Source organism: Dama dama, chromosome 33 (genome assembly GCF_033118175.1).
Source record: "Dama dama isolate Ldn47 chromosome 33, ASM3311817v1, whole genome shotgun sequence".
Taxonomy (NCBI): domain Eukaryota; kingdom Metazoa; phylum Chordata; class Mammalia; order Artiodactyla; family Cervidae; genus Dama; species Dama dama.
Window position 1 is genome coordinate 76,242,258 of NC_083713.1, and position 27,060 is coordinate 76,269,317.

Below are 27,060 nucleotides of genomic sequence, written 5' to 3' on the forward strand. Positions count from 1 at the left end.
TCTCAGAACAGCAGTATAATGAGCATCACCGAGGAATATATTAGAAAATGTAGATTTTCTGTATATTTATGTAGATTTATTACAGATTAAATCTACAATAAATGTATATTTATTCTATACCACCTGAGTCAGAAACTTTGGCAGGAGGACCAAGAAATTTCTATTTTTCCAAGCTCTCTATGTGATTCTGGTGTGCTAAGGTCTAAGAACCTCTGCTTGGGGCAGTGGAACTCTTCCCAGCCCCAACCTCACCCAATCACTCTTCTACTGCATCACCAGCAGGTTTTCTGTTCACTTTTAAACCCAACCACAGTCAAAAGTGATGGGGCTACCTTGACTGGCCTTAGACTAATCATATGATGTGGAGTAAGAGAATACATGATGATGTGTCTTCTCTCACCTCTTTCTCTTAAGCTATTTACCTTGCTATTTTGTTGGGCTATCTTGCACATTACCAACCAAAGAAATAATTCCCTGATGGAAATTTGAACTGAAGCCAGAGGGTTTATTTTCTTTTCTTTGAATCCAAGATGACACTGTTGTGGTAACAATGACACTCCTTAACTATTTTGTGCCCATGGTCATGAAATCTATGAGTTGACGTATATTATCTTAATCCTTGGTAAAGTAGATATCAACAATACTATTTTCATAGAAGCAGAGAAATTACTTCTCAAAGTCACAGAGTAGAAAATGACTCTTTCAACTGAGACACAAGACTTAGACCAGGGACCGTCTTTCAAGCAAAATGGCCTCAGGAAACCAAGATTCAGCTGTTCAAAACACATGCTGCTCATGAAAGATGAGCTTTAATTGACAATGTCAACAATATGAGGTCTGCTGTGTTAAATGACTTTCAGTTTCACTTCTCCATTTTCCCTTTGAAGATCTTATGAGTCATTTTTTGTTTTGTTTTGCTTTGTTTTTTGTTTTCTCTATATGTCTGAAAACAGAGTGTCTTATCTGTCTGCTCCATCTTCTACACTGCTTTACTCATGGGTGGAACTCAATAATTATATATCATTAAATGAGTAATAAATAATCCACTAAACATCCTCTAGGTCTGAGCAGCCAATGGATAGAATTAAATTGTATTGATTTGCCAAATTAAAATAGAGCTCAGCTTCCACTACTTTATAAGAGAAATTCTAACACAGTGCTAGCCAACAGAAATGTATAGAAAGATTGGATATTCTATAACTGTGCTGCCTAACAAAACAGCCACTGGCTACACACGGCTATTGAAATATGGCTAATGCCACTTAGGAACCGAAGTCTTCATTTAAGTAAAATTAAATTTAAATAGATATAGGTGGCTAGTGGCTACCATATTGAACAGTGTATTTCTAGAATCTTTCCACATTTGATATACATGACCCTCTCACCTAAGTATCTAAAAGTACCTAAGTATCTAAAATTACCTAAGTATCTAAAAGTGTTTTTATGTGTATATGAATCAGTCCTTGTCCTGTAAGGGGCATAAATGTGAGATATCCTCCTTGGGACCAAACTTTACATTTTTTGGAATTCCAAATATCCTCCTGCCTACCTTTCTCACTTCTTATGTAACTTCTGAACTTTAAAATGTGCAGTCAGAGATACTTTTCTCTTCCATGAGGACCTTCATGGCTCCACTCTTTATAAGGGAACATAGTTATAGCAGGACATCACAGAGAAACTGTCTAAGTAAAGAGTATCAGAACCCTTCCAAGCAATAATACAGCTCTCTTCCATAAATACAAGCAGGTGTGTCCAAGGAGACACACTGTCACAAAGGCTGTTAGCGTCTGTATTTCTTGGACTTCACCACTTCACTACGAGAACAAGACCTTAGAAGTGGAGCTGAGATGGGACTTCCTGTTCAAATTATTTCTGGGGCAATGATCTCTGGAGACAGTTTGTGCTGGAAGATGGCAGGTGGTGGAGGAAGCTAGCAAGAATTGTGATCTCAACTGAAGTCTAGGGATGCCAAGGGGAAGTTCTAGACCACAGATTGCACCGTGAATATCAGTTGCCTTGAGACAGTGGGAATAACATTTAGAACCTTGTACTCATCCATAATTGGGGTACACTAGGACTGGAAGTGGAGGCAGACATTTAGAAGAAGGAACAGACGGTTCTAGCTGTCAGTGAGCACACAGCTGGAGATTGACTCCATCTGCTGAAGGGGATCAGAGTGGAACCCTAAGGACATCCCCCGCAGAACCAGTTCTGACCTCAATAATAACACTTTCCCTTCTCTGCCGTCTTGACTTTCTATGTCTTAAACATGACCATGCCCTCCAGGAACATTCAATCAATACTTGACCCCAACGTCCTCCAGGTTTGTTGGTACAAGCCAAAGTGCATCCTACACGGTGGGATTGAGCTCCCCCATGGGGCTGGCTGGCTCGTGGATGCACCATGGAGTAACTTCCCTTTCTTCCCTGCCTCATCTCCATTACCCTCAGCTGGCTTCCTAGGGTCCAGTTCCCAAGTGAACTGCTTATATTCAACTCCATGTCTCCTAGTTGACTTCTGAGGAAGCCAAACTAAGTAACCCACAGAGAGTGCAAGCTCTCCCCTGCCTCCACCATGTATTGCTCCTAGAGATTCCTTAATTATGATAACGGGTCTCATTTGGATCCAAATTCTCCCTCTTTTACATGAAGCTCCTCTTATGATTTTCTTTTTTTTTCTCCCTGCAAATTGGCCTCAACATGATCAAAAGGCAAATGAAAATGTGCTCAACATATCTAATTATTGGAGAAATGAAAATCAAAACTACAATGAGTTATCACCTCACACCTGTCAGAATGGCCATCATCAGGACAAAAAAAGAAAAAATCTACAAACAATAAATGCTGGAGACGATGTGGAAAAAAGGAAAAAAGGAAACCCTCCTACACTATTTGTGCAAGTGTAAATTGGTGCAGCCACTGTGGAAAACAATATGGAGATTCTTTGAAAAACTAAAAATAGAACTAACATATGACCCAGCAATCCTGCTCCTGGACATACACCTGGAGAAAACCATATTTTGAAAAGATACATGCACCCCAATGTTTATTGCAATGCTGTTTTCAATAGCCAAAACATGGAAACAATCTAAGTGTTCAGTAACAGGTGAATGGATGAAGAAAAAGAGATACAACAATGGAATACTATTCAGCCATAAAAAGAATGAAATAATGCCACTAGCAGAAACATGGATAGACCTAGAGTTTATCACACTAAATTCAGTAAGTCAGACAGACACAGACAAATGTCACAAGATATCTCTTATATGTGGAAGCCAATTAAAATGATACAGATGAACTTATTTACAAAATAGAAACAGACTCACTGACCTGTGGGAAATCAAAATTATGATTACCAAAGGGGAAACTTAGAAGGGAATGATAAATGTAGTGTAAACACATACACACTACTCTATATGGGACGTCCCAGGTGGCTCCGTGTTAAAAAAAATCTGCCTGCCAATGCAAAAAATGTCAGTTTGATCCCTGGGTCAGGAATATCCCCTGGAGAAAGGAATGGTAACCCACTCCAGTATTCTTGCCTGGGAAATCTCATGGACAGAGGAGCCTGGTAGGGTACAGTCCATGGTGTCACAAGAGTCATACAGGACTTAGCAACTAAACCACCACCACCCACTACTATATATAAAATATATAATCAAGAAGGAATTATTATTTAGTACAGGGAACTCTATGCAATATTCTGTAATAACATATAAGGGAAAATAATCTGAAAAAGAATGGAAATTTATATATTGATATATATGTATATATGTATGTGTGTGTGTTTGTGTGTGTTTCAATTCAGTTTAGCCATTCAGCCATGTCTGAGTCTTTCCAGGCCCATGAACTGCAGCATGCTAGACCTCCCTGTCCATCACCAACTCCCAGAGTTTACTCAAACTCATGTCCATTGAGTCGGTTATGCCATCCAACCATCTCATCCTCTTTTTTCCCCTTCTCCTTCCACCTTCAATCTTTCCCAGCATTAGGGTCTTTTCAAATGAGTCAGTTCTTTGCATCAGGTGGCCAAAGTCTTGGAGTTTCAGCTTTAGCATCAGTCCTTCCAATGAATATTCAGGACTGGTTTCCTTTAGGATGGACTGGTTGGATCTTCTTGCTGTCCAAGGGGCTCTCAAGAGTCTTCTCCAACACCACAGTTCAAAAGCATCAGTTCTTCTGTGTTCAGATTTCTTTATAGTCCAACTCTCACATCCATACATGACTACTGGAAAAACCATAGCTTGTACTAGACAGACCTTTGTAATGTAAAGTAATGTCTCTACTTTTTAATATGCTGTCTAGGTTGATCATAACTGCTCTTTCAAGGAACAAGCATCTTTTAATTTCATGACTGCAGTTATCATCTGCAGTGATTTTGGAGCCCCCCAAAATAAAATCTGTCACTGTTTTCACTATTTCCCCTTCTATTTGCCATGAAATGATGGGACCAGATGCCATGATCTTAGTTTTCTGAATGTTGAGTTTTAAGCGAACTTTTTCACTCTCCTTTTTCACTTTCATCAAAAGGCTCTTTAGTTCTTCTTTGCTTTCTGCCATAAGGGTGGTGTCATCTGCATATCAGGTTATTGATATTTCTCCCAGCAATCTTGATTCCAGCTTGTGCTTCATCCAGTCCAGCATTTCTCATAATGTACTCTGCATAGAAGCTAAATAAGCAGGGTGACAATATATAGCTTTGAAATACTCCTTTCCTTATTTGGAACCAGTCTGTTGTTCCATGTCCAGTTCTAACTGTTGCTTCCTGACCTGCATACATGTTTCTCAAGAGGCAGGTCAGGTGGTCTCGTGTTCCCATCTCTTGAAGAATTTTCCACAGTTTGTTGTGATCCACACAGTCAAAGGCTTTGAGTAGTCAGCAAAGTAGAAGTAGATGATTTTCTGGAACTCTCTTGCTTTTTAGATAATCCAACGGATGTTGGCAGTTTGATCTCTGGTTCCTCTGCCTTTTCAAACCTTGTATAACTTGATGAAACTATGAGCCATGTTGTGTAGGGCCACCCAAGATGGACGGGTCATGGTGGAGAGTTGTGACAAAACGTGGTCCACTGGAGAAGGGAATGGCAAATCACTTCAGCATTCTTGCCTTGAGAACCCCATGAACATTATGAAAAGGCAAAAGATAGGACACTGAAAGATGAACTCCTCAGCTTGGTAGGTGCCCAATATGCTACTGGAGATCAGTGGAGAAATAACTCCAGGACGACTGAAGAATTGGAACCAAAGCAAAAACAATACCCAGTTGTGGATATGACTGATGATGAAAGTAAAGTCCGATGGTGTATAAAGCAATATCACATGGGAACCTGGAATGTCAGGTCCATGAATCAAGGCAAATTCGAAGTGGTCAAACAGGAGATGGCAAGAGTGAACAGAAACATTTCAGGAATCAGTGAACTACATTGGACTAGAATGGGTGAATTTAACTCCAATGACCATTATATCTACTACTGCAGGCAAGAATCCCTTAGATGAAATGGAGTGGCCATCATAGTCAACAAAAGAGTCTGAAACACAGTACTTGGATGTAATCTCAAAAAAGAATCATCTCGATTCGTTTCCAAGGCAAACCATTCAGTATCACAGTAATCCAAGTCTATGCCCTGACCAGTAAGGCTGAAGAAGCTGAAGTCCAATGGTTCTATGAAGACCTACAAGACCTAACACCCAAAAACGATGTACTTTTCATTATAGGGGACTGGAATGCAACAGCAGGAAGTCAAGAAATACCTGGAGTAACAGGCAAATTTGGCCTTGGAATACAGAATGAAGCAGGGCAAAGGCTAATCGAGTTTTGCAAGAGAACGCGCAGGTCGTGTACACACACACACACACACACACACTCACATACATATACACACACACATACACACACACATACACACACACACATACACACAGACACACATATATACACACACACATACACACACACACATACCCACACACATATATACACACACATATACACACACATACACACATACACACACATATACACACATATACACACGTATACACACATATATATATATGACTTACTTTGCTGTACATCTGAAACTAACACAACAGTGTAAACCAACTATTTGTTGTTCTTGTTTTAGCTACTAAGTCATGTCTGACTCTTTTGTGACCCCATGGACTGTAGTCCAACAGGCTCCTCTGTCCGTGAGATTTACCAAGCAAGCATATTGTAGTGGATGGCCATTTCCTTTTCCAGAGGATCTTTACCACCCAGAGATTGAACTTGTGTCTCCTGCATTGGCAAATGGATTCTTTACCACTGAGCCACAAGAGAAGCAAACCAAACATACTCCAATATCACATAAAAATTCAAGAAATAGGGCAACTCCAGATCTTCCTACTGGTTTTTACACATTTTGAAGGCCACAGGGTGTTTGAGTTCCTACTTACTTTTTCCCCAAGAGGCTCTCTAGTCCCTAAATAAATGTGTGAATAGAAGTGTTGGCGCTCTGGCCAGAGCCATCCAGCAACACCTAGGTCCTACCACACATGTCCATGGGCAACAGGATAATGCCCAGTTACCAGCCAGCTTGAAATTGCCCAGTTTCAGCCAACAGCCTTCCAGCCCCAGAAGTCCTTTCCCAGCCACCTATCCTGTTCTACATGGAAGAGCATCACATGTTGTGTCAAGGTGCGAAGGTTATGAGCATGCTTGTGAATGTTGATTTTACTCTTACCCACACTGTATAAAGTGTCCTGTTTATAGGAGAGTCCCAGCAGAGACCTGTGTATAACATTTTGTGCCCATTTCCAGTGTGTGACATCAGTGCAGTCTCATTTCCCTTCCTGAGTTAGAAGGGGAAGTCAGTGTAGAAATGGAGGTAGTTCTGTCTTCTCTACCAGTTTTTCTGTTATGTGAGTGGAACCTAGCCTAGCATGTAAAGTTAGGTAGAAGTACCATGCTTTGCAAGGTTGAACAGGGAACTGGATCTCTTGTCTTACTTAAACCTTGCTTAGAATTCTCCCTAAGAATAGCTACTTGCTTACTTAAACATTGATCCCTGTTGAAACCTCAGGCAGGGTTGAGAAATCTGCAAAAGTTGGTTGGAGATCAGTGTCTCCATATAGTCTGGGTAAGCTAGGTTACCCTTTAAGCCTGACTTATTCTCTGGTAAATGGAAGTTAAAATACTATTGCTGATGGCTGTAAGAATCAAGTGAAACACTAAAAGAGGTGAAGTGTAAATTATGTTTCTAGAGACAATTGCTATTATAAACAAGGAAGAAGGTGAGCATGCTCTGTCCATGTTGCTGAGAGGTCATGCAGCTGAGTGGTTAAGAACTTGGCTCTGAGTCCCAGTTTTCTGAGTTTGAATTCCCTGTTCTGCCACTGACCAGTTGTGTGATCTTGGAAAAGCTGACCAACCATTCTGGCCTGTTTTCCTTCTGTTAAGTGGGGATAGTGATACTAGTATCAACCATGCAGGGCTCCTGGGATGATAAGTGAGGTCATGGTTGTCAAGGGCTTGCAGTTGTATTGTGCGCTGAGAAAGGACTATCCTACAGTTAACTAATACTGTGAGTGAGTGAACACTCCAAGGGCGTATGGAAAGGATATGATGATCAGAAGCAAAAGGATTAATTGGTAGTGGGAAAAAAATTGTTCAGGCAAGAACAGAGGTGGGTATTTCTGAATTCACAAATTTTGATATTTCCTTTTTAAGTCTGACTTTAAGTTACCATCTGTTTTTAGAGGTGAGGAATTGGGGATCAAATTGGAGGAGTGTCCATCTTTAGATCCAGAGGCAATTTCATGTTGCTTTTTTGTTTGTAATCATCAAGAATAGCATGTTGGGTTTAAACTAACTCGGATCATAAAACGAATAAAGAATTCAACTCTTCTCAGTAAAATAGTCGAACTAAAACTTCAGAAACTCTTTCATCCAGTGTCTCTCAAACCACTTAGCATGTCACAAATACCTTTCTCAAGATACAGATTTCTGGGTTAGGCCCCTGCATCAGTTATCAAGGAGTGAACCAAAGAATTTGTCATCTTCACAAGCACTCCAGGTGCTTTCTGATGATGGAGCACAGTTGAGAATCGCATCCAATCTAAAGTCAGGACCTGAGTTGGATCTTGAACCAGATCTCTTGAATTTCATTTACGTCTTCTCTTCTAAAGTGAAATCACACAGCGTGTAGGGTATGATGCTTGGAGTGTGCTAAGAATAAACTAAGTGATAATCTTCAAATTATTCAGGATCCCATGTTCTAGATTCTATACAAATCTAAGGTGAAGTTATTTTTCCCTTAAAACTATATTTTTCCTATGAAATTTCGTTAAATTCCTTTCAATTCAAAATATAGGAATTGTGGAAATTGTAACTGCTGATTATTGATGCCGCAGCCACAATGGCAGAGCCTTGCCTAGGTTAACACCCACAACATTCCAAGGGCAGGGTCTGTGTGTGCGTTACACCTCAACCTGCAGAACAATTAAGAAGCAGAAAGCTAGTGTGGGCACAGTGTGTCTTAAGAGTAACTGCAAATAGTGTCTTCAGGCTACTCTCATCATTTGTGAAAACACATTTATTGTTTGGTGGAAGGAGCAAAATGTTTGCCATAGTAACCACAGCAACCCCGAGTGTCTTGCCTATTAGCTGTAATGCTGAGAGCATCTTCAACAGCAGGGGAAAGGCCTTGGCAATTATCACCCAGAGAGCGTCCCTCCATTTTGAGAGCTTAGGCTGAAGTTCCTGGGCTTGGAAACTACTTAACTTGATGTGTTAATGAATACTAACATCAATTATTCCAATTTGGTTAATTTGGGGAGGATTAATAAGCTACTATTTTCTACTGTGGGCAAAAGGAAGCTGTGATTTTCTTTAGACAAATTTGAAGGAATGTTTTCACCATTACCCACTCCCCCTTTTGTTTTGTTTGGATTTGATTTGGTTTGAGTTTGGGTCAATCTTTTGTGATTGTATTCTTTGTGAGATAGTGGGGAAAATGACTTATTTTATTTCTTCTATCACTGACATAAATTGTTATCATATATAACTATAATAAGAATACTTAGAATAAATAAAGGAAAAACACTAGACAAGGAAGTCTAATTGTGGACTCAAGGGTAAAGGGAAATAGGTAAAGTTTGAGGATTTTTGTATCAACAATTGTGATGGTCACACAGAACTCTATATTATACCACTGGTTCTCAGGTCACTACATGTATTCTTCATGCAATGAGCCATGTAAAAATGAGTCTTGGTTTATGAAAGAAAGACATGCTGATAATAAAAGTTAGGTTATATGCAAAAAGCATAAAAGAATAAAATTACTCATATTTTCATCTCTCAGAAGAAATCACCATACGCATTTCTTTTTTATCATGCTTTAATACTGTTGAGGTGATACAACTTATACAACCTTGCTTTTTTCACTCAAGAAGAGACAGGTCTTATGAAATGGGAGGCAGGAAAAATTGAGTTGAAATAAAGAGTAGGTTCAGAATAATTGTAGATTTCTCAGAAAAATAATATCTCCTCCTACTTGGGCCTCCCTGTCAGTTTTGAGAAGTTGAGAGAGGATAGAATCGATTGGGAATCATGGACATATTGGTTACTGCAAGGGTGATTGATAAATATATCCTTCTAGAAGAGGCAGATCAGAATTTCTGCTTGAGTGTCTCCTCCCTGTGTTTTCCTTCTTTATTGATTTTTGGGCTGTTAGAATGTTTTTCTGTTATCTAATTGTCTCAAATAGCAGTGCTAGAGTCATGAGTCCCAGGTGTTCTACAACTGCTGGATCTCAGTTTCCCCAACTATAATATAGGCATTATTCTATTTACTCCACAGGATATTCTATATGTATTAAGATAGGTTAAACTGCAGTGTCAGATTTCAACATGCAACAGCTTAAAGAAAATAAGTATTTAGTTCTCATTAATAATGTAGTTAGCATGTGATGGTGCAGGAATCTAACATCTTTCCATGCTGAGATCCTGACATCTCCTAGGTCCTTGTTGGCCCTCTATCAGTGTGAAAGGAGAAAGCAAGTGGGGGAGAGACCCGATGGCTTGCAGATGGCATATCTTCTTTCCACTCACATTTTTATTGGGGAGAACTTGTCCATAAGGCTATAACTTGAATGGTATTGGGAGCTGAAAAGTACAGTTAATCCATCCACCCTCCATAGTCCTATTACTACAAAAGGAGAGAATGGATATTAGTGAATATCAGTAATACCCAGCAACGTATTCATGTCTAGCAAAACACTGAATAAAAGACATTCTAGAGTGAGGACTGAGCATACTTCCTTTCTTTCTTTCCCTGCATTTGAATCTGAATCTACTCAGAAGAGTGAAAAAAAAAATATTATCAAACAAAAGGTTAAAAGTACCGTTGCTGAAATTTGGCCAGATTGAATCTCAGAGAATGATTTGGATGAAGTAGGAAGAAATAGCTTTATTGAAGGCCCATGTTTACTGAAGGAGTCCAGGCAACTAGTGCTTAAAAGACCCGAATACCCCCAAAGGATTTCAGAGACAGGTTTTTAAAGACAAGGTGAGAGAGGGGGCTCCTGTGTGGGTGATCAGCTCATGGATATTCTTCTGATTGGTTGGTGGTGAGGTAACCGTGAGTCAGCATCTTCAAATTTCTGGTTCTAACTGGTCTGGGGTCTGCATGCTTATGAACAGCATATCATGAACTTCTTCCATCTGGTGGGGATTTAAATATCTGCAGAACAGCTCACAGAATGTGACTCAGGCTATCTATAGTGCCTGAGGAGGAACCAAAGGTCCTTGACTTTGATTAATGGCTAAAGTGTTATTATTTGGCCTTACTTCCTGTTTTCCTTTCTTTCTGTTTTCTCATTTCTCTCATTAAATTTATTTGTCTGTAAGGTTTGTCTACAGACAAATGGCAGGCAGAGGACATGGGGTGGGGGGAGTCTATTCTGAGAAGAGCTTATTGGGTCCTGCTCAGTTAGAGTCATTATTGATTAATGACTAAGTCATGTCCAACCCTTTGTGACCCCATGGACTGTAGCACACCAGGCTTCCCTGTTCTCCACTATCTCCTAGAGTTTGCTCAAATTTGTGTCCATTGAGTCTGTGATGTTATCTAACCATCTCATCCTGTACTGACCCCTTCTGCTTTTGCCCTCAATCTTTCCCAGCATCAGGGTCTTTTCCAATGAGTCAGTTCTTCACATCAGGTGGCCAAAGTATTGGAGCTTCAGCTTCAGCAAGAGTCTTTTCTGTGAATATTCCGGGTTGATTTCCTTTAGAATTAACTGGTTACATCTCCTTACTGCCCAAGGTACTCTCAAGAGTCTTCTCCAGCACCACAATTTAAAAGCATCAATTCTTTCATCATAGTACTAGCTAATTATTGGGAGAAAATCAATTGATAACTGGTAGAATATGCCTTATGGCCAGAGTAAGGTCCACTTCATGTTCTATGCCCGCTTTGTTCACAAGCCCGTTCCCGGGGAGTGTCAAGCTCTCTCTGCAATGAGCAGCCAGATGGGGCTCAGAAAGTTCTCAGAACCAAGAATGGGTCCAATTGACTCTTCCTGAGATGGCAAGAATGTAGTCTGGGACATGACTAAAATAATTTTCAATGACATACATTGACATCAAAAGGGGTTTATTGGTTAACCCTTCTAAATTAAAAAATCCAATGAGGCAGCCAATCCAGTGCCCTGAGCAAGGTTCTTAACAAAAGGTTCTTATTTCTTTTTTCTTTAGTTGAAGTGTAGTTGATTAACAATGTCATGCTAGTTTCAAGTGTGCAGCATGGTGAATCAGCTATGTATCCATATATACCCATCTTTTCTATTACAGGTTATCTCAGAACACTGAGTATAGTTCCCATGCTATATTTTAATAACAGATCTTTGTTCTCATAGTACATATCTGTTAATCCCAAACTCCTAACTCATGCATCCCCCCCTTTCCCTTTAGCAGCCATAAATTTGATTTCTATCTTGGCGGGTCTATTTCCATTTTATATACTACATTCATTTGTAACATTTTTTTAGATTCCACATATAAACAATATCATATGGTATTTGTTTTTGTCTGGCTTACATCACTACGATAATCTCTAGGTCCGTTTGTGTTGCTGCAAATAGCATTATGCCATTCTTCTTTATGGCTCAGTAATATTCCATTCTATATATGTACCACTTCTTCTGTATTCACTATCAGTTGATGGACTCTTAGGTTGTTAACATATCTTGGTTATTGTAAATAATGCTACTGTGAACTTTGGGGTGCACCCATAGCATAGACATTCTACAATAGGTCCCACTCAGGATTCAGATGCCTTGTAGACTCTTGGATCAGTAAGAATGAATACATACCTCTTTGTTCCTATGTAAAATGAAAACAGAAAACAGGCCACTAGTCTTCCAAAGAAGGAAGAGATTATATGAATCTTCTGCAGAGTTCCAGTATGTCACATGATAAAATTCCAGGGCCCAGAGATTTAGGTTTATATGCTAGACAGTTCCTGTGTGTCAAACATATGGACTCACAGGGAGACCCACGCTGGGACCTTCTCTTTCAAGTCTCTCTGAGACGTTGCACGTGATGTTTTCTTGGCCTTTGTTGGTCTTCCCAGCTTTGCTTCACCTTGTTTGCTGGGAAAATGACCATGCTTGCTTCAGCTTGCAGCTCCACTATCACTGTCTCTTGGTCTTTCCGATCACCTACTGAGGCATGCTGTAATCTGTGCTTCTATTGAACCTTGTGCTTGCTTCACTGAAGGTTTTCTTTCACATCACATTACATATTTTTGTTTGTGTGTCCCTCTCTCTCATTACCCAGCACACTCCTGATTCTCAGTGAGGATCTGTTGAATGAGTGATCACTAACTTTTCAAAGACATAGTTAATGATCATGAGTCTTTGCATCCACAGAAAAATGTCTGACCCATGGCAGATTCACAGCATGTATTTGGAGAGAGCTAAGGATCAGGGAACAGAAAGGGAGGAATGAAAGAAAAAAGCAGAGAAGAGAACAAGAAAAGACCAGTCAGACACAGGATATAAGTCATGTTAAAGGTTAAGGTTGTAAAAAAAAAAATAGAAAGTAGATCAAATAAATCCCATTAGGAATCCAGAAGAAGAAAACTATAATAATAGACAGGAAAAGGGAAAAATCATAAAGGAAACAGCATTTGAGTTGAATCTTAAACCACAAAAGAGAATTTAATGGAAGGGGACAATGAAAATTCGGTCAAGAATGTTTTGTGCATCACTGTTTACAGTAGTCAGGACATAGAAGCAGCCTAAATATGCATCGACAGATTAATGGATAAAGAAGATGTGGTCTATGCACACAAGGGAATGCTACTCAGCCATAAAAAGAATGAAATAATGGCATTTGCCATTTGGATGGACCTAGAGATTATCTTGCCTGGAGAACCCCAGGGATGGGGGAGCCAGGTGGGCTGCCGTCTATGGGATCGCACAGAGTCGGACACGTCTGAAGCGACTTAGCAGCAGCAGCCGCAGAGATTATCATCGGAGAAGGCAATGGCAACCCACTCCAGTACTCTTGCCTGGAAAATCCCATGGATGGAGAAGCCTGGTAGGCTGCAGTCCATGGGGTTGCGAAGAGTCGGACAGGACTCAGCGACTTCACTTTCACTTTTCACTTGCATGCATTGGAGAAGGAAATGGCAACCCACTCCAGTGTTCTTGCCTGGAGAATCCCATTGACAGAGGAGCTTGGCAGGCTACAGTCTATAGGGTCACAAAGAGTTGGACATTACTGAGTAACTAAGCATAGCACAGCAGAGAAATTATCATACAAAGTGAAGGCAGAGAGAGATAAATGTAATATGATATCACTTACATGTGGGATATAAAAATGTCATACAGATGAATGTATATACAGAACAAAAATGGACTCACAGACATAGAAAACAGTCATGGCTTCCAAGGGAAATCATGGTGGAGGGGGATAAACCAGGAATTTGGGGATAGCATACAAATTATACAATATATAGGACCTACTGTATACCACAGGGAACTCTACTCAATATTTTGTGATAACCTAATTGATTTAACCTATAAGGGGAAATAATCTGAAAAAAATGAACATATGTATAGCTGAATCACTTTTCTGTACTTCAGAAACTAATGCAACATTATAAATCAATTTATAACCCAATAAAAATTGTTTAAAGTACCAGGGGTTTATGAAGAGAGGTAGGACATGTTTTGGGGTTATAAAGAGGTTTTAGCTGAACACTGTATTTTTGCTTTGTTTTCTTTTGTTTTTCTCTCTGAGAGGTGGAAGTCGCGGCTCTGTGAGATGTTGCTACAGCTCTCTCTCTCTCTGATGCTGTTCCAGGAACTGGCGGTTGGTCCCCAGCGGATTCCAATGCTCAGCAGTGGCTCCAGATGGACCTGGGAAACAGAGTGGAGATTACAGCAGTGGCCACGCAGGGAAGATACGGCAGCTCTGACTGGGTGACGAGCTACAGCCTGATGTTCAGTGACACAGGACGCAACTGGAAACAGTACAAGCAAGAAGACAGCATCTGGGTAGGACATATTTTCTCATCAGCTGCATAAAAATGAGATGCGATCATGGTAACCAGGGAAAGTTTCTGTCATTTTCCTCTATGCAGATTGCCAGGATCTTGATAACTGTTGAGTGCCCATTCAGAAATAATTAGACTTTGTCTAAGTCCTATCTCCAGCATGACTCCAGTTCATAGGGAAATGAGGATATCTGTTACAAAAAGTTGAGTGTTTTCCTCTTTTTCTGGTAACTTGGGAAGTTCGCTGACTGGGCCTCAGTTCTTTCTTCAATAAAAACAACTACACCACAGAAGTCTGATCACTGATGAGAAGGTACTGGCTGACTGAGCATGTGTTTACTATTTATTTATTATTTGCCGAGTACTTTACGTACCTTGCAATGATGGAATTAGCTCAGTTATGTAACTCAACCAGAGTTATCCAGTTGGTGAATCTTGACCTGGGACTCCATAGCCTGGTCTGATTTTAAAGCCAGTATGTTCCCCTGCCTCTATTCAAGTTTTGAAAAGAATTTAAAAGGTTATAAATACAAAACAAATATAAATAGAATGATTTTGTGTTTATAGACAATCTTCAGCTTGGAAGTAAAGGACAGTTTGGTCCAAGTTGTACAAAAAAATTTCGTTCCAAAACCCCAGGCCCAAGCTCTTGACCCCAAAGAACACGTGAAAGACTGTCCCCAAATTATGAGGTGGGGAAAGGGAGTTAGAGATAGAGAGCAAAAGGCACCCAGAGGAGGTTTCTGAAACTCATGCACTAAATAAAACAATGTATTAGTTCATGTTGCTTTTCCTTTAGGGAAGAAAACCTCACCAGACATTTATTTTTTTCTAAATGTATGTACTTAAAATGTGAAGATTTGGCAGTTGATCACATTATCTTTTCTTCTCATAATCTTCTCAGATTTCTTCCCTCTTAAATCAATCCTAATTATACTTTCAAATTGATCTTTGCACATGCATATTTCTATACTGCTCTCATTCTTTTGGAAAAAAAAATTCTATTTTATATTCACTGTTATTTGTTAATTGCCCACTCATCACTATTCTTAATTGAAATAATAGTAAACTGTGGATTAAGATTAGTTATGGCAGACTGAATCTGGAGGCTATTATAGTAATCATGTTTATTTTGAGTTGTTTGTCATATTATGTGGTAATATTTATACAGAACATGGATTTTTTTCATTTTACAAATAGTCTCTTTTGGAGACTAGTGTTTTGGTTTTTTTTTTTTTTTTCAACTTTGAAGACCCCATAAATTTTACAGGTTTTTTTAAAGTTTGTTTTTAGTTTGAAAAGAGAAATAAATACCCTTTCCATTTTGAAGAGCAATTTTAAGGTTTTATGTTGACTTGAGAGGACAGATAGACATGAGGGTATTTATTTTCTTTGGCATTTTCAATCAGAACTGGTTGTTTCTCAGATTGAATTGAAGTTTTGAGGTCTTTTGTTTAAATATTTTTAAAATCCTGAGCTTCATTTCCTTTAGAATAAAATAACTTGCTTTCAGCTTATCATATGGATCAGGACGTATTTCAAGGATGAACAGTTTCTCTCGGCTTGTTTCCACAAAATCCCGAGTCCCTTAAAGACAGGGTTCTGTCTTATAGGTCCTTGCAGCCTCCATGACAATTGTTATTGGAGACCTAACATGAACTATTTTTTGGATGGTTATTGCAAGAACTGCAGAATTACCAGGACTTTCAGAATTGGAGGGAAGGAGACTGTTCCTGTCCCTTACCTTAGCCTCAAAATAGCCTTGATCTTTGGAAGGAGGCAAAAGATGCCAAGTGGGTGGAGGAGAAGAGGCAGCAAACCATTGTGTGTAGCACAGTGGTAAATTCTAGCTAAGGCCTCCCCAGAGATACTTACAATGCCTTCAGGGCACTTGGGAGAGGAGGCAGCTTCAGGACCAAATTACCAGATGCAAATTACCAGGAGGAGAAAAGACCTGTGAAGGGATCATCACCGTTCCAGTGACAGTGGGCAGGGACATCATGATGAGCCAAGCACAGTCACAAGGCTCAGATGTTGAAAAAAAAAATGCATGTCCACTTGTGTCCCTACTGAGGAAACTAATAGCCACTGAACAAAAATCACACATTTCATTTGGAAGCAAATGTCATTCTACATACAGACAAAGGTGTTACATATTCTGGAGATTCAGTATGAACATCTCTGTAAATACGAGGCACGAGGCCTGCAGAGACCCAGCCAAGGTCACATAACCAGACTTTGGCGGTGCCAGACTGCAAAACTAAGTTTGGGTCCTGAATATGCTCTATTGCCTAACTGTACTTTCTATTGCTTCTTTACTACACTTGATTTTTTTCTAATTTTCACAAAACTGATTTACTTTTCTCTCCTTAACCTTTGTCAGACCCACTGCAAAAGAAGAATGGCAACCTCTATTGTCTATTTCATGCACTACTTTTAAAATATAAAAGTGAGAAAGCACTAATGTGATCTGTGTTTTTTACACATTTTAAATAGTGCTTAAATTCTCTGAAACTGTATATAAGCCTTCTAGAAGGCCATCAAACAGACACTCAGAGTATTTTACCAAACATTTCACGAGCATATGTAAGATCTGAGTTGTGCCTACTATTCATTGATATTTCCAACGGATTGTATTATTGAATAAATAAGTTACCTTGAGAGTTTTTCTTTGTTTTAAATTTAAAATTATAAATCAGACTATAGACTCACGAGAGTTAATCTTGATAAACAAGATAAAAGCAATAGCCAAACAAGCAAGTTTAAAAAAAAAAACAAAAAAAACAACTCTTTAAATGATTTAACTTTTCAGAAAAAAGTCAATACCCCACAACATCAATACAAAGTATTGACTTGATTAAGAATGCTGTATCACAGAAGTAGAAAATCTCTTGAATGAGACTTTCACAAGTCTTTTGAAGATCTTCAATTTTCAAATGAGATGGAGTTTGTAATGTTTATTTAAAGTTGATTTACCAAGCAATACAATTATAGCATTGTACCCCTCGGATGGAATACCAATTTACTAGTACTCAATAGGTTTATTTTATTTTGCAAAGTTTCCTTCAGAACAAGAATGCTTGAAATATACCTGTGCAGCCTACAGCAGTAAATATGCATGCTCTAAAAAATCCAGTTTGTGGAATTTCTGATCTGGCACTGAATGGGATGTTGAGGAATGAGGCCACTGAGCAGCTGCTTAACGATGTATTATGATTGATGAGTAAGCCAAAGTCTCCACCTCACTAAATAATCAGATGTGAAAGTGTCTCAGGGACAAACTTAGCAAGACTTTTAGAATCTTCAATTCAGTTTAGTCCACTTCAGTTGCTCAGTTGTGTCCAACTCTTTGTGAACCCATGGACTGCAGCACGCCAGGCCTCCCTGCCCATCACCAAATCCCAGAGACCAAACTCATGTCCGTGGAGTCAGTGATGCCATCCAGCCATCTCATCCTCTGTCATCCCCCTCTCCTCCTGACCCCAATCCCTCCCAGCATCAGGGTCTTTTCCAATGAGTCAACTCTTCGAATGAGGTGGCCAAAGTATTGAAGTTTCAGCTTCAGCATCAGTCCTTCCAATGAACACCCAGGACTGATTTCCTTTAGGATGGACTGGTTGGATCTCCTTGCAGTCCAAGGGACTCTCAAGAGTCTTCTCCAACATCACAGTTCAAAAGCATCCATTTTTCGGCACTTAGCTTTCTTCACAGTCCAACTCTCACATCCATACATGACCACTGGAAAAACCATAGCCTTGACTAGATGGACCTTTGTTGGCAAAGTAATGTCTCTGCTTTTTAATATGCTGTCTAGGTTGGTCATACTTTCCTTCCAAGGAGTAAGCGTCTTTTAATTTCATGGCTGCAGTCACCATCTGCAGTGATTTAGAATCACTTTTAGATTTAGATGTTTTTTCTTTATAAAATTCTTTGTGTTTTTCTGTATCTTGAAATTTTCTTTTTTAAAATTTATTTTAATTGGAGGCTAATTACTTTACAATATTCTAGTGATTTTTGCCATACATAAACATGAATTAGCCATGGGTGTACATGTGTTCCCCATCCTGAACACCCCCTCCCACCTCCCTCCCTATCTCATTCCTCTGGGTCATCCCAGTGCACCAGCCCTGAGCACCCTGTTGCATGCATCAAACCTGGACTGGCTGTCTGTTTCACATATGGTAATATACATGTTTCAATGCTATCCTCTCAGAAAATCCCATGCTCACCTTCTCCCACAGAGTCCAAAAGACTGCACTATACATCTGTGTCTCTTTTACTATCTTGCATATAGGGTTATAATTACCATCTTTCTAAATTCCATATATATGTGTTAGTATACTGTATTGGTGTTTTTCTTTCTGACTTATTTCACTCTGTATAATAGGCTCCAGTTTCACCCACCTCATTAGAACTGATTCAAATGTATTCTTTTTAATGGCTGAGCAATAGTCCATTATGTATATGTACCATAGTTTTCTAATCCATTCGTCTGCTGATGGGCATCTAGGTTGCCTCCATGTCCTGGCTATTATAAACAGTGCTGTGATGAACATTGGGGTGCACATGTCTCTTTCAGATCTGGTTTCCTCAGTGTGTATGCCCAGCAGTGGGATTGCTGGGTCGTATGGCAGTTCTATTTCCAGTTTTAGAAGGAATCTCCACACTGTTCTCCATAGTGGCTGTACTAGTTTGCATACCCATCAACAGTGTAAGAAGGTTTCCTTTTCTCCATATCGTCGCTAGTATTTGTTTGTAGATTTTTGGATAGCAGCCATTCTGACCAGCATGAGGTGGTACCTCATTGTGATTTTGATTTGCATTTCTCTGATAATGAATGATGTTGAGCATCTTTCCATGTCTTTGCTAGTCATCTGTATGTCTTCTTTGGAGAACTGTCTGTTTAGTTCTTTGGCCCATATTTTGCTTGGGTCGTTTATTTTTCTGGAATTGAGCTGCAGGACTTGCTTGTATATTTTTGAGATCAATTCTTTGTCAGTTGCTTTGTTTGCTATTATTTTCTCCCATTCTGAAGGCTGTCTTTTCACCTTGCTTATAGTTTCTTTTGTTGTGCAAAATCTTTTAAGTTTAATTAGGTCCCATTTGTTTATTTTTGCTTTTATTTTCATTACTCTGGAAGGTGGGTCAGAGAGGATCCTGCTGTGATTTATGTAGAAGAGTGTTTTGCCTATGTTTTCCTCTAGGAGTTTTATAGTTTCTGGTCTCACATTTAGATCTTTAATCTATTTTGCATTTATTTTTGTGTATGGTGTTAGAAAGTGTTCTAGTTTCACTCTTTTACAAGTAGTTGACCAGTTTTCCCAGCACCACTTGTTAAAGAGATTGTCTTTTCTCCATTGTATATCCTTGCCTCCTTTGTTGAAGATAAGGTGTCCATAGGTGTGTGGGTTTATCTCTGGGCTTTCTATTTTGTTCCATTAATCTATATTTCTGTCTTTGTGCCAATACTATACTGGCTTGATGACTGCAGCTTTGTAGTATAGCATGAAAACAGGCAGGTTGATTCCTCCAGTTCCATTCTTCTTTCTCAAGATTTCTTTGGCTATACGAGGTTTTTTGTGTTTCCATACAAAATGTGAAATTATTTGTTCTAGTTCTGTGAAAAATACCATTGGTAGCTTGAGAGGGATTGTATTGAATCTATAGATTGCTTTGGGTAGTATACTTATTTTCACTATTATTGACTCTTCCAATCCATGAGCATGGTATATTTCTCCATCTATTTGTGTCATCTTTGATTTATTTCATCAGTGTTTTATAGTTTCTATATACAGGTCTTTTGTTTCTTTAGGTAGATATAGTCCTAAGTATTTTATTCTTTTCATTGCAATGGTGAATGGAATTGTTTCCTTAATTTTTTTCTGTTTTCTCATTGTTAGTGTATAGGAATGCAAGGGATTTCTGTGTGTTAATTTTATATCCTGCAAGTTTATTATAGTCATTGATTAGCTCTATTAATTTTCTGGTGGAGTCTTTAAGGTTTTCTATGTAGAGGATCATGTCATCTGCAAACAGTGAGAATTTTACTTCTTTTCCAATCTGGATTCCTTTCATTTCTTTTTCTTCTCTGATTGCTGTGGCCAAAACTTCCAAAACTATGTTGAATAGTAGTGGTGAGATTGGGCATCCTTGTCTTGTCCCTGACTTTAGGGGAAATGCTTTCAATTTTTCACCATTGAGAGTAATGTTTGCTGTGGGTTTGTCATATATAGCTTTTATTATGTTGAGGTATGTTCTTTCTATTCCTGCTTTCTGGGGGGTTTTATCATAAATGGATGTTGAATTTTGTCAAAGGCTTACTCTGCATCTACTGAGATAGTCATATGGTTTCTATCTTTCAAATTGTTAATGTGGTGCAATACATTGTTTAATTTGTGTTTATTAAAGAATCCTTGCCTCCCTGGGTTAAAACCCACTTGCTCATGATATATGATTTTTTTAATATGTTATTGGATTCTGTTTGCTAGAATTTTGTTAAGGATTTTTGCATCTAGCTTCATCAGTGATATTGGACTATAGTTTTCTTTTTTTGCGGCATCTTTGTCTAGTTTTGGTATTAGGGTGATGGTGGCCTCATAGAATGAGTTTGGAGGTTTACCTTCCTCTGCAATTTTCTGGAAGAGTTTGAGTAAGATAAGTGTTAGCTCTTCTCTAAATTTTTGGTAGAATTCAGCTGTGAGGCTGTGTGGTCCTGGGCTTTTTGCTTGCTGGAAGATTTCTGATTACAGTTTTTATTTCCGTGCTTATGATGAGTCTGTTAAGATTTTCTATTTCTTCCTGGTTCAGGTGTGGAAAGTTATACTTTTCTAGGAATTTGTCCATTTCTTCCAAGTTGTCCATTTTGTTGGCATATAGTTGCTGATAGTAGTCTCTTATGATCCTGTGTATTTCTGTGTTGTCCGTTGTGATTTCTCCATTTTCATTTCTAATTTTGTTAGTTTGATTCTTCCCCCTTTGTTTCTTGATGAATCTGGCTAATGGTTTTTCAATTTTATTTATCTTCTCAAAGAACCAGCTTTGTTGATTTTTGCTATGGTCACTTTTGTTTCTTTTGCATTTATTTCTGTCCTAATTTTTTAAGATTTCTTTCCTTCTTCTAACCATGGGGTTCTTCATTTCTTCCTTTTCTAGTTGCTTTAGGAGTAGAGTTAGATGATTTAGTTGACTTTTTTCTTGTTTCTTGAGGTAAGCCTGTATTTCTATGACCCTTCCCCTTGGCACTGCTTTTACAATGTCCCATAGGTTTTGGGTTGCTGTGTTTTCATTTTCACTCATTTTTATGCATATTTTGATTTCTTTTCTGCTTTCTTCTGTGATTTGCTGGTTTTTCAGAAGCATGTTGTTTAGCCTCCATATGTTGGAATTTTTAATAGGTTTTTTTTTTTTTTTTTTTCCCCTGTAATTGACATCTAATCTTACTGTACTGTGGTCAGGAAAGATGCTTGAAATGATTTCAATTTTTTTTTAACTTACCAAGGCTAGATTTATGGCATAGGATGTGATCTATCCTGCAGAAGGTACCGTGTGCACTTGAGAAAAAGGTGAAATTCATTGTTTTGGGGTGAAATGCCCTATAGATATCAATTAGGTCTAACTGGTCCATTGTATCATTTAAAGTTCATGTTTTCTTGTTAATTTTCTGTTTAGTTGATCTATCCATAAGTGTGAGTGGGGTATTAAAGTCTCCCACCATTATTGTATTATTGTTAATTTCCCCTTTCATACTTATTAACATTTGCCTTACATATTGCAGTGTTCTTATGTTGGGTGCATATATATTTATAATTGTTATATCTTCTTTTTGGATTGATCCTTTGATCATTATGTAGTGCCCCTCTTTGACTCTTTTCACAGCCTTTATTTTAAAGTCTATTTTATCCAATATGAGTATTGCTACTCCTGCTTTCTTTTGGTCTCCATTTGCATGAAATATCTTTTTCCAGCCCTTCACTTTCAATCTGTATGTGTCCCTTGGTTTGAGGTAGGTCTCTTGTAGACAGCATATATAGGGGTCTTGTTTTTTTATCCATTCAGCCAGTCTTTGTCTTTTGGTTGGGGCATTCAACCCATTTACAATTAAGGTAATTATTGATAAGTATCATCCTGTTGCCATTTACTTTCTTGTTTTGGGTTCGAGTTTATAAGCTTTTTCTGTGTTTCCTGTCTAGAGAAGATCCTTTAGCATTTGTTGAAGAGCTGGTTTGGTGGTGCTGAATTCTCTCAACTTTTGCTTGTCTGTAAAGCTTTTGAATTTTCCTTCATATCTGAATGAGATCCTTGCTGGGTACAGTAACCTGGGCTGTAGGTTATTCTCTTTCATCACTTTAAGTATGTCCTGCCATTCCCTTCTGGCCTGAAGAGTTTCTATTGAAAGATCAGCTGTTATCCTTATGGGCATCCCCTTGTGTGTTATTTGTTCTTTATCCCTTGCTGCTTTCAATATTTGTTCTTTGTGTTTGATCTTTGTTAATTTGATTAATATGTTTCTCGGGATGTTTTGCCTTGGGTTTATTCTGTTTGGGACTCTCTGGGTTTCTTGGACTTGGGTGGCTATTTCCTTCCCCATTTTAGGGAAGTTTTCAACTATTAATTCCTCAAGTATTTTCTCATGGCCTTTCTTTTTGTCTTCTTCTTCTGGGACCCCTATGATTCTAATGTTGGGGTGTTTAACATTGTCCCAGTAGTCCCTGAGGTTGTCCTCATTTCTTTTAATTCATTTTTCTTTTTTCCTCTCTGCTTCATTTATTTCTACCATTCTATATCTACCTCACTTATCCTATCTTCTGCCTCTGTTATTCTACTGTTGGTTCTCTCCAGAGTGTTTTTTATCTAATTTAATGCATTATTCATTGTTGATTGACTCTTTTTTATTTCTTCTAGGTCCTTGTTAAACATTTCTTGCATCTTCTCAATCCTTGTCTCCAGGCTATTTATCTGTAACTGAATTTTGTTTTCAAGATTTTGGATCATTTTTACTATCATTATTCTGAATTCTTTTTCAGGTAGACTCCCTATCTCCTCCTCTTTTGTTTGGTTTGGTGGGCATTTATCATGTTCCTTCACCTGCTGAGTATTTCTCTGCCTTCTCATCTTGTTTAGATTGCTGTGTTTTGAGGTGGCCTTTCTGTATTCTGGCAGTTTGTGGTTCCTCTTTATTGTGGAGGTTCTTCCCTGTGGGTGGGGTTAGACGAGTGGCTTGTCAAGGTTTCCTGGTTAGAGAAGCTTGTGTCGGTGTTCTGGTGGGTGGAGCTGGATTTCTTCTCTCTGGAGTGCAATGGAGTGTCCAGTAGTGAGTTTTGAGATGTTTATGGGTTTGGTGTGACTTTGGGCAGCCTGTATATTGAAGCTCAGGGCTGTGTTCCTGTGTTGTTGGAGAATTAGCTTGGTATGTCCTTCTCTGGACATGTTGGCCCTTGGGTGGTGCTTGGTTTCAGTGTAGGTATGGAGGTTTTTGGATAAACTCTTATCAGTTAGTGTTCCCTGGAGTCAGGAGTTCTCCAGTGTTCTCAGGCTTGGGGCTTAAGCCTCCTGCCTCTGGTTTTCAGTCTTATTCTTACAGCAGCCTCAAGACTTCTTCCATACAGCATCTATGATAAAACATCTAGGTTAATGGTGAAGAGATTCTCCACAGAGAGGGACACCCAGAGAGGTTCACAGAATTACATGGAGAAGAGAAGAGAAGAGGGAGGAGGGAGATAGAGGTGACCAGGAGGAGAAGAGGGGGAATCAAAAGGGGAGAGACAGATCTAGGCAGTAATCAATTTCCTAAGTATTCTCCACAGCCTGGAACACACAAAATGATTCACAGATTTGGGTAGAGAAGAGAAGGGGGAGGGAGAAGATAGAGGTGACCTGGGGGAGAAAAAGGAGAGTCAAAAGGGGGAGAGAGTAATCAAGCCAGTAATCACACTCCCAAGTAAAAATGGGTACTGAAGATTGGATTCTTTAAGGTACAAAATTGATAACAAATACCAAAAAGCAAAGATTAAAAATCCAGAGTAGAGGTTAGACTCTCAAAAATACAATATTAAAAAAATCACAAAAATTATAAAAAAATATATATGAAGTTTGCTTTTAAAAATAGTGTCTTTTTTTTTTGCAAGGTAATAGTAGGTTATAAAAATGAAAATTAAAGGATTAATAGAGGACTTAAAAATTTTAAAAATAATAATAAAATTTTAAGATGACAGTAGTAAAAATATATCTAGGAATCTCTCTGGAGCTGTTGCAGGCAGTGTGGGGTCAGTTCAGTTTCAGATAGTTCCTTGTTCCAGCTTATACTTCTCAAGATCTATAGGACCCGTCCAATGTAGTCGGCGCTAACTACAGGGTTTTAACCTATTGCACCTGTGACTTTCATAGCAGTTCCCTCTTCTTTGTTTATTTTGGCTTCCTCTGTTTGCAAGTCTCTCCAGTGTCTAATTGCTGCCCTGACACAAGGGGGCAAATGTGGTCACTTATTTAGGCTCACTTGTTCAGTTGTGCTGCGGGGAGGGAGGAACACCGCAGACAAACATCACTGGCGTGTGGGGGGAGTGCGCGCAGTGCCTGGGCCATGCTGGGTTTGTCCCCGCTCAAGGCGCGTGTGCTTTCCCTGTCTACACTGCTCAGGCTCCAGGTTACTCTGCAGGGGAACTCTCTAAAGTGGGCCCCGGGGTTGCGTGCACTTCCCAGGTCTAAGCCACTCAGGTTCAGGTCCTCAGGTACTCCACAAAGGCGCAGACTCGGTTGGGCCTGCGTTTTTTGTGCTTTTCTCAGGTCCGAGCAGGTCAGGTGACCAGGTGCTTCGCAGGTGCACTCTCCCCAGGTGGGGAGTGCGTCTTGTCACCTCCCCCGTCCCAGCCACTCGGTTTCCTGGGTGCGCAGTGGGCACGCCGCCTCTGGTGTGCCATGTGTCTCTTCTGGGGAGCTGATCTCTGGCTGCGACCCTCCCGGCGGAAGTCAACCCTCCAGAATACCAAGAAGTATTGGTTAGCAACGGGGCGCCTGCTCGCAGTTTGTTAGAGGACGCTGTCTCTGGGGCCAATATTGCCCCTTTCCTGCTCTGGCTGCCGCCCACCTGCCTCCCTGCCTCCAGCGGAGGATGGGCTGGTCCGCAGCCAACTAGCTCTCTTCTGGTATTTGCTCAATCCTTTGTTCTGTGAGCGGGCCAGCAGTGCCTTAGGTTAGGGTTTTTTGCAGGATAGTTTTCTCTCTTTCTCTCTCTCTTTTTCCCTCTCTCTCTCTGGCTATCCCACCGATTGGGTTGCTATCTCATGTTAGCTCCCTCAGATTGCCCTCAGGGCATTCAGGCCCAGTCCTTACCCTAACCAATCCAGCTTGTGCTTCCCTGTTCAGCCCCCACTTGCTGGTGGTGGATGCGAGCGTCTGGGCTACTTCTGTGCTGGGAGTTGCCATTAGGCACATGATCTGTGGGTTTTATTTATTTTTCCTCCGAGTTATGTTGCTCTCTGAGATTCCAAAACTCCCCACAGACCTACTGGTGAGAGGGTTTCCTGGTGTTTGGAAACTTCTCCTCTTTTAAGACTCCCTTCCCGGGACGGGTCTCTGTCTCTAACTCTTTTGTCACTCCTTTTACCTTTTATATTTTGTCCTACCTCCTTTTGAAGACAATGGGCTGCCTTTCTGGATGCTGATGCCCTCTGCCAACATTCAGAAGTTGTTTTGTGTAATTTGCTCAGCATTCAAATGTTCTTTCAATGAATTTGCGAGGGAGAAAGTGGTCTCCCCATTCTATTCCTCCACTATCTTAGGACCACCCCTAGATTTAGATTTAGAATCTTAGCACATCCAAAATCTGGTTTAATCTCCTTACTGTCCAAGTGAGTCTCAAGAGTCCTCTCCAACACCACAGTTTGAAAGCATCAATTCTTCAGTGCTCAACCTTCTTTATGGTCCAACTCTCACATCTGGGTATGACTACTGGAAAAACCATAGCTTTGACTATCTGGACTTTTGTGGGAAAAATGATATCTGTGCTTTTTAATATACTATCTATATTTGTCATAACTTTTCTTCCAAGGAGCAAGTGTCTTTTAATTTCATGGCTACAGTCATCATCTGCTGTGATTTTGGAGACCCCAAAATAAAGTATGCCACTCTTTCCATTGTTTCCCCATCTATTTGCCATGAAGTGATGGGGCCAAATGCCATGATCTTTGTTTTTTGAATGTTGAGTTTTAAGCTGGCTTTTTAGCTCTCCTCTTTCACCTTCATTGAGAGGCTCATTAGTTCCTCTGTGCTTTCTTCCATTAGGGTGGTGTCATGGCATATCTGAGGTTATTGGTATTGCTCCAGGGCAATCTAGCTTGTGATTCATCCAGCCCGGCATTTCGCATGATGTACTCTGCATGTAAGTTAAGTAAGCAGGGTGACAGTGTACGGCCTTGATGTACTCCTTTCCCAATTTTGAACTAGTCAGTTATTCTCTGTACAGTTCTAATTGTTGCTTCTTGATCTGCATCCAGGCTTCTCAGGAGGCAGTTAGGGTGGTCT

The 27,060-nt window shown here is 39.6% G+C and overlaps 1 protein-coding gene across 2 annotated transcripts in view; it reads left to right on the top strand.

Moving 5' to 3' along the window:
• CNTNAP5 (contactin associated protein family member 5) overlaps window positions 1-27,060 on the top strand; it is a 984,962-nt gene that overhangs the window by 243,045 nt on the left and 714,857 nt on the right. For both annotated transcript variants that reach the window (XM_061135035.1, XM_061135036.1), the window contains exon 3: window positions 14,352-14,545. In XM_061135035.1, the coding sequence (XP_060991018.1) occupies window positions 14,352-14,545 (194 nt within the window). The remainder of the gene's footprint in view (window positions 1-14,351; window positions 14,546-27,060) is intronic.